The sequence below is a fragment of the Equus przewalskii genome, chromosome 7 (genome assembly GCF_037783145.1).
Source record: "Equus przewalskii isolate Varuska chromosome 7, EquPr2, whole genome shotgun sequence".
NCBI classification, from domain to species: Eukaryota; Metazoa; Chordata; class Mammalia; order Perissodactyla; family Equidae; genus Equus; species Equus przewalskii.
The window spans coordinates 39,125,290-39,134,433 of NC_091837.1; the positions used below are offsets into that span (position 1 = coordinate 39,125,290).

The 9,144-nt window shown below is 35.8% G+C and overlaps 1 protein-coding gene across 1 annotated transcript in view; it reads left to right on the plus strand.

The window, feature by feature from the left end:
* PTPN2 (protein tyrosine phosphatase non-receptor type 2) overlaps positions 1 to 6,221 on the plus strand; it is an 85,551-nt gene extending 79,330 nt beyond the window's left edge. Inside the window, exon 10 of the mRNA XM_008525296.2 lies at positions 5,852 to 6,221. Coding sequence (XP_008523518.1) covers positions 5,852 to 5,873 — 22 coding nt within the window. The 3' untranslated portion in view covers positions 5,874 to 6,221. The remainder of the gene's footprint in view (positions 1 to 5,851) is intronic.
* Positions 6,222 to 9,144: the final 2,923 nt, after the last annotated feature.

Consider the following 9,144-nt stretch of genomic DNA (forward strand, 5'->3'; position numbering starts at 1 on the left):
CTGTGTCCTAATTCAGTATTACTGTGTCCTGTAACCTTTAAATGGAGAGGAGGTAAGAGGGACGTTTTCTTATGTCTGTCTGCGTTAAACCTATGCTCAGGCAGCAAACCCTAACATCTTAGGTCATTATTGGTTTAAAGTCTTTCTTTCCAATTTACCTTGATTTATCTTTGCTAGAATACAGTATATTACTTTGCAAGTCAAATATGAATAGACCATATTAAACTTCCAATTGAAGATAGCCTTGCTTTAAACAAAAAGGTAAAGACTTCTTATACAAAACAAATGCCGACAATGATGCACACTGCCCCTTTGCTGGGTAAATGCGCTTCATTGGATTCGCTATTCCCGCTTTGCTTTTTGTCTGCTCTCTGTCCTTCTGGATGGCATCTGTTGTAATATATTTTTCAATCATATTCAGCATAGTGAACACTTGCTGGACTTCTGCAAGGGTTAGTCATCTTTCCTCCTTCAAGCAGATCCTTGAGGATAATGTGTTAAGTTTTTACCATTAATAATATTTTTGGTGGGTGCAATGTACTAATTATTGAAAATATATGGCAACGTGCTGTGGTGCCCACGGTCATCGTCCTGACCCTTTATTAAATGAGGTATGCTACTAGGAGAGGAGGACACAGCTATCATTCTTGCCTTCTCAGGTGGCGAGCAGAGGAAAAGTTAGTAATCCTTGGTGGGTTCTGCAGCTTTATAAAATTTGTATCCTTAGGTCTTCATCATATTTTCTAATTATAACAAATTTTAAAAGTCAGTTGTGTAGTTTGACTTTGAGGTAGTATTTTTTAAATAAGGAGGAAAAAAAGATTTTTTTAAAAACCAGAGGCTTTTATTATTTTAAGAAAGAATATTTACATTAATATCGACTTCATTTATGTTCATATCTATCCCTGCTAATAAACTGACAGCAACTTTTGATTTAATGCCATCTTTTCTGGCTACACCAACTGGTTATATATTCGTTTCCAAGTTTACCCAAGTATTTCATGCTGTCCCACTACTCATTTTTAGATATGCTTGCACATATATAATATGTAAAAATATGATTCTCTATATTTAGTTTATCCATATATAAAATAAAAATAATACCCTTTTCCTGAATTCTTGGGTTAAAAAAAGTAATATGTTAAAGTGCATAGAGAACTTTAGAACAATATAAAGATCATTTCTCATGTTTAGAGGATATTTTATGTGTTTGCTCTGTCATGTTCCTCTTCTATCTTTTTGGTTCATTTCACTATGTATTACTATTTCTACCAAGGAATGAACAAAAAAAAGAGAAAGAAAGTGAAAACTTGTTAATTTTTTTTTAAATAGCTCTGCTTAACAGGTATGTCAGAGGAAGGAGTTGTGACTCTTAACTTTATGTACACTTCTGCTTGTTCCTTTGTTTTAAATAAATTAGAATTGATGGTATGAATCAAAAAATATGTATCAGTTTAAAAAGTAGTTTATAACGTGGAGCAGTCCTCCAGTTTTTACATCAATTCCTTCTTTGCTTTCAGCATCAGTTTACAGTGATGGTTGCTACCATTTACTGATCGTTTCCTATTTGCCAAGCACTGTGCTAAGCAGTTTTCATATATTATCCTATTTAATCCTCACAACAAACTTTTGAGGTAGGTGGTGTTATTATTAAGCCATAATCAACCTGAGACTTGATACTTCTATATTCTTCTATGGTGCTACCATTGAAAAGTCTCATATATATAGTATATTTTAGAATTAGATAATTCTTAGAGAAAGACTTACCTTCTGCAAGTCATTTCCCTCTTAGAAAAATATCTCTGACTAGATTCTATATTAATAGACACAGGCCAGAACCTGATTATATTAGAAATATTTTTATGAATCATTATATACTCTATTTTAATGAGTACTTAGATTTGCAAAGTGCCTGCCTGGTTATTGTACAGATTTTAAAATCTAGTCTGCCTTGATTTTTACATTCAGATACAAATCATCTAGAGATTTTTCTTAAGTATAGTCTATTATCATCTAATGCCGTTATGTATAGCGTCCATTTCTTCCCATGTTCAGACAGGAGCCTAGGAATCACACCTTCTGTAAACATTGATTTATTTTTTCGTCTCATGGGCCCACGTGAGTTTGTCAGTGGGGTAGAGAACATGGACCAAGAGTGTGATCTCTAAATCTGCTGTGCGCTAGTGGGGGGCGGGGAGCCAGGGAGTGGGGACCGAGGTCAGAACTTGGTACATCAATCCTGGTCTGGAACTAGCTGTATAGCAGAAATGTCTGTTCTGTGTTCTTATTTCTACATCAACAGCTAATTACATCTCTTTTACTTTAAGAAACCCATTTGGCTTTGACTTAATTTAGATGATGGGACACAAAATCTCATAAATAAAATTTTGAAGAATAGAAGCATAATATTTTTCCACATAATGAAATTAAGTTCTCCTGACTTAAAATACAAATCTTCGTCATTTCCTGAATGGTTTATTCTGGAATTGACCTGTTTCTTTAATTCATTTGTCTGGATTTGATCCCATTTTTCCTTATTCCTATCTTCAAAGTACTGTTGGTGGGACAACAGCACCAACAGCCCTTACAACAGTGGCTGTGTTAGAAATTGTAGCTCTCTCTTCTTCTATTCAATATACGTAAATGATAACACGCATTGGTGGGAAGAAACTCACTTTTGTAAGCTCCACAGTGCCTGCTCTACCCAGGAATCCTCAGAGAGATACTGCACACTTACTGGCTGTATTTTGTGTATGTGGCCATAATATAGCCATTTCATTGTTCAAGATTTGGGAGTTTAAGCCTTTCATTTGGGAATTTTAAGCTACCCACTTTCTTGGGTAGTGTTCTGAAGAAAAATCTTCTAGGAAAATGGTATGAGTTTGGCTATCTCCTTTTTTCCTCAGCAGCAGGAATTTTCTCAATGTTTACCACATTCACATTGCTCCAAGAACAGCATTGAGCAATTCTGCACGAGTGCTTTCTCTCAACATTCTTCAGAGAAATGATTGTCTCCTTTGGCTACTGGATTCTGGAAACTTCTTTGAGGAGAATTTTTTCCTTACTGTCATTGCTGATCCTTTTCTCATGTTGTATGCTATTTACTCCATCACAGAGTGTTGTCAAGCGTAAGCAGTGAATCAAACTGAGAAGCTTTTACTTGGTTTGAGAGGCTTTGTCTTTATCAGTAACAACCTGACAAAGAAAAGATTTTAAAGAGCTCTGACCATCTCTGAACAGTCCATTGGGAGAATGAAAAGTCCAGTCTTTTGAAGTCTTTCTATTTTAATAGGTTTTATAATTTAGCATGGAATATGGGAATTACAGGATTTATCGTTTACAGAGTCTACTTTAATACTCTCTGTTTTTCCATTACGTAGTATGTTTTGGGGAACTATAAGGAGAATTGCATGGGACTTTTTTTCTTTATTGAGACCGTTTTTTAAAGAAAAGCATCAGCTCTTTATTGTTGCTCTAATATCGCATAGATTTTATAGATACATGATGATGTTAATAGTTCAAATTACTATAAAAACGAACAAGTTATTTTGAGTTTGATGAATTCAGGAAAGGAAAACTAGGTAAGTTGATTTGATCTATAAGGTAATACTTTGCTCACTATAGAGAAGTTTTTATGTTTCTTTTCATTAAAATATTAGTGTGAAAATCTGTTGACAAAAACTGCTTAGGATGCAGTTTGACATTCTATGACTTCAGATGGGGAGCTAGCTTGGGAAGATGATGCTCTGTCTGTAAAGCTGGCCTGCATCCCCTTCTAGAATAAGGATGATTGGCAGTGTGCAAGGGCCGCTTTCTCAAAGAAAGCACCAAGCGTGGCTAATTCCACCTCATTTGTTTGGCCCCGTTTTACTTTTGCCTTGTTAAATAAAACAGCCAAAAATGATTCAAGTGGACATATATTTTCCTAAAATGAAGCCCATTTATCTTTTCACTCTTGCAAGTAGTCCTTTAAAATAGTTAACACTTCCAATGATTTCATCTTATTTTCTTATCTCCCAGAATAATATTTACAAAGAAAGAAATAAATGAATTTTTAAAAATGCTGTCAAATTCTTCTAGTTGTTATAGATGATAGTTTATCCTTGGTAAGTGTATTTTTAACACACTGTTGGGGAAGACAAAGTGTATGTTGAACACCTACAGTTCTGCCAGTCAGTTTAAAGACATAATCTAAATTTAACCCACTTAACACTTCTAGATATATCACGTTACCCCTATTTTCAGGTAAGAAAACTGGTCAAAAAATAAGTAACTTGCCCAAGATTGCACAGCTAGTACCTGACAGAGCTAAAATTTAAACTCCAGTCTGTAGAATTCCCCAAACCCAAACCTCATACTTTTTCCATTATGTCACACTGGCTCTTTTTATGGAGTATTTAAACCAAATGTTTAGACAACTACTTTTACCTGTTAAAATTCAAAGTAACCCTCTTTATTTTTTAAGTGAAACAAGTCAAATTTTTTCCCTCCAAAAAATTTTGTGAAATGATTTGAACTACCAATGAACCAGAGAAACGCTGGAACATCAGAATATTCTCTAAACCAAACCATTTCATTCACTTTGATTGCTTAGAGTAAATTTTTTTTGTTTTAAAGAGCAGACTTCTGAATGTGTGGCAAACAAGTATGTATCTTGCAGCCATCAGAATCAATAAGTACCTTTCCCTATTTTGACCACTTTGGTTCAGGTTGCTGTAGATCCCGGCAGTGAGCATGCATAGAAGGTTTTATGACCACAGATATCTAATGAGAATGTCTTCTTGATGACTTGACAATTTCTCTATCAGTGCTGGAAAATCAAAGAAAAGGGTTATTCAGAACAGCAAGGTCATTGTTACTGTTATTTTCTCCTTCAGTAGAAGGAGCCAGTAGTTGGAAGAAGCCCAATTTGCAGTATTTCGAGGTTTTTGACTAAATGTTTTGGATAAATGTATGGGTGTGGTTTATATTTCCTATTTATATACATGGAGATACCATAATGACAAATATTTAGATTTTTTTTTTTTTTTTTGTCATAGCAAGGGATGTTGGGGGGAAAATGGAAATACCATTTACCTCCTCAAAAGTTCAGCTATTTTCAGATATTGTGAAATAACATCAAAAACTCAGCTGCCCTTCAAATAGTTATTTCATCTGTCTATCACATGTTTAAACTCTCATTTATCTTTACTTTTTGGCATTAAAATACAATAAATCTCTCAATTATTTTATGTCTGTGTTTTCTTTTATAATGATAGTAACTTAAATCGTGTTACTTCAGTTCTGTATTTCTATAACCATTAGTATTACCTTCAGGACAAAAAGCATGCTGCTAACAGTCCATGATTAAAGCTGTAAGCCAACTTTATGTTCAAGCATTACGTTCATAATATTTTTAGCAGTATGATACAGTGGAGGTCCAAATTGGATTAGACTTTTGCGTTGAATTCCAAAGTATTGGTAAGTCTAGCGCATACCATATAATCTTGCTAAACTGTTGTGGGTACATTTTTTTTAAACCTGTCTGTCTGTCAGTATCTCACATGGAGGTCATTTCTTGAGTAATAAAGGATGACCTGAAAAAGTCATAGCCATTCTTGACAAACAGTATGAGTTATGGTGCTTTAGCATGAGTCTACCTCACACCACCAATTCTGTTTGAAAATCGAGCACTGAAGCAGTTTTACCAAGATAACAGTGAAGCGCTTAGTGTGGCTGAATGTGATACGTTGGAATGTTTTTCAGTTGCCTTTTTAGTTCCTTGTTAGTCCTTTTATGTTTGTGTGTATCTGTCTGTCTGTGTGTTTGGTAAATATGAATTGAATAGATGACTTCTTATTTTATGTTTTAGGCCAAGATTGACAGACACCTAAATATTCATGACTTGAGAATATTCTGCAGCTATAAATTTTGAACCATTGATGTGCAAAGCAAGACCTGAAGCCCACTCCGGAAACTAAAGTGAGGCTTGATAAACCTGTAGATTGCCTCACATTTGTCTGTTTACAAAGTAAACTTTACATCCAGGGAATGAAGAGCTCCACCAGCAGAAGACTTTGCAGAACCCTCTAATTTGATGTATTGTTAAGTTTTTAAATGTGTGTATGAAATGTAGAAAGATGTAAAAGAAATAAACTAGGAGAGACTACTTTGTATTGTACTGCCATTCCTACTGTATTTTTATACTTTTTTGGCAGCATTAAATATTTTTATTAAATAGACTATGTTGGTTTGTGTGCATTATCTTAGGACAGCTCTGCTTCAGATAACGAATATTTTCTTAAGGGTGTACTCTCAAATTTTTATACCTAGCAATTGACATTTAAATTGAAATTCGTTCAAAATGTTGGCCCCTTGCTTTTTAAGTTTTTTTTTAGTTACTCCTCAGTAGTCTTCCTGTCAATATAGGTTAGGTGAAAGCAACAAAAGAAAAGTTATTCCTTGTCTTACTTAGAAAAGTAATATGGATAACAGTATTAAGTTAATTTCAAGTAAGTACAGCAACTCAGTGCTGTTTTTTAAATTGCAGTGTGATCCTGTGTGGATGTTGTGCTTTCCCCAAACATTTCCTGTTAGAAACAGATCAAAGATTGCTTCCTGAGTGAGACTCGGCCTCTTTGCCATCTGATTTCCCAGCCAAGTGATGGGTTTGGACTATGTGTCCAGTCAGTTGCTGGGTTATCGGTGATACTCTTGTTGTCCAGAGACACTCAAGCCTGTGTGTCACGTGAGCATCACCTTAATGGTGTGATTGTTAATAAACTCATAATTGTTTTTGTTTTGCCAATCATGAAAGTTTTCCAATACTGTTCATTGAATACATCTATTTCATCTTTTAAAAATTTAATGACTCGGCTTATGTTTCTTTTTGCCTTGTTTTCCAGGGTTTTTTGGTCTGTTTTAGGAATAAGCAAACTGTTAATCCCTGCTAAATCTTTCCTAAAGAATGCATGAAAAGTTTATTATTCCACACAGTAGTACAGTAAGACCATCCTCCCATTGTGTCAACAAAGCTTCTTGAAACAGTTATCTGCACTCAGCTACCTCTATTTCCTCGCTTCCCAGGTACTCTTCACCCTACTAGTACTATCTGACTTCCTCTTGTATCTCTCCACAATGACCCAGAAAGGTCATCTTAGCCAATGTAGCTGACCCTCTTCAATGCTTACCTTATGTGGCTTCTTGACAGCAGGATTAGGAACTCCTCCTTTGCAGCTTTCTCCTTAGACTCAGTAAGACCTCTCTCTGGGTTTTCTTCATCTCACTTCTTCTGCCTGACTCGTCTTCTTGTTTTAAAATTTTATGTAGTAAGAACACAATTGGAATTTTATCCCTGTTGATTAGTAACTCCCCATATACCCCTCCCCCCAGCCCCGGCCACCACCATTCTACTCTGATTCTATGAATTAGACTATTTTACATACTTTATAGAAGTGGAATCATCCAGCATTTGGCTTTCTGTGACTAGCTTGTTTCACTTAACATAATGCTCTCAAGGTTCATCTGTGTTTTCACATAGTGCAGAATTTCCTTTTGGGGGTTGTATAGTATTCCAGTATTTGTATATGCCACATTTTCTTTATGGTCAGATGAATGGTCATCTGTCAGTGGACTGTTACGTTGTTTCCACATCTTAACTATTATGAATACTGCTGTAGTGAACATGGAAGTGCTAATATTTCTTCGAGAGCCTAATTTCAGTTCTTTTGGATAAATATCCAAAAGTGGGATTGTTGTAGTTATGTTTTTAGTTTTTTGAGGAACCTTCACACTGTTTTCCATAGCACTGCACCATTTTGCATTCTCACCAACAGCACAAGAGTTCCAGTTTCTCCACATCCTTGCCAACCCTTGTTGTCTTTTGGTTTTTTTGATAATAGCATCCTGACAGGTATAAGGTGGTATCTTATTGTGGTTTTTATTTCCATTTCCCTGATGATTAGTGATACTGAGCATTTCTTCATACCCGTTGGTCCTTTCATGTCTTCTTTGTGTTACTGAGCAGTGGGCTTGGTCTGCTTGCTGCGATCTGAGCCAGTTAGTCGTGAGTTAGAGATGGAGGAGGGAAGCTTTAGTTCTGTTCACTGGCATAATCAGAATATTGGTGACTACGTCTCAAAAAACTTGTCTTCAGAATTACAGAATCTTGATGTAGTTCTATAGGGAAAATGGGCAGTAAGGAGGAGGGTTAGAAATGTTGGCCTTCCCGCATTACAGACTCCAGGGTCTTTCATTGTTCTTTTCTTCTGTCACTGATGATGAATATCTTGTAGGTGTGTTTCCTGCCTGTGGTCAGCCTGTTCCTGGAGAGAAGCTCATAGAACAAAGTTTTAATTTATCAAGCTATAGCGAAGTCCAGACGTAAGCGGAAGCCATAAATCAGGAGAGCACGTGAATTATTTTAGAGTACGTGCCGAGCAGCGAGTAGTCACACAGAGGAGAGGCTGGGATCATTTAGTGTAACAAGATGGCCTCACTTGTGTTCACTTACATTTGGAGAAATGTCTGTTCAAGTCCTTTGCCCTTTAACTGGGTTATTAATTTTTTTGCTCTTGAGTTGTAGGAATTCCTTATATATTTTGGAGACCAACCCTTTATCAGATAGATGGTTGGCAAATATTTTCTCCCATTCACTAAGTTGCCTTTTTACTCTGTTTCGCTTATGCCTGACTCTTGAATATTAGAGTTCCCAAGGACTCCATCTTTGAGCCTTTGATTTTCAGTTTAACACACTTACCTTGGATAGTCTCATCTTTGCCCAAGTCTTTATCTAATACTTCTGTGCTGATTATATACAACGTCAACTTCCAGCTAGATGTTACTTCTGAGTTATAAGTCATATATCCAATTCCATTAATGGTCATTACATAAATTCCTTAAACTCCAAAGTTGAATATTATCTCCCTCATCCCCATCTCACTTTGTTCCTGTATTTCCCAGTTTATTTGGTGGCACCCTGCTTTAGTTTAAACCTTTATTACAAATGTGGATTACAGCAATAGATTTTCCTGCCTACTGTGGCACGCCTGTTTGTGCCAGTGCACTCTGCACAGCCTCCCAAGTGATTTAAAATACAAATCTGATTGGTAGTCTCCTTAAAATTCTCTGACGGCACCTTAGAAAATTTTGCCTTCATTTTAAATC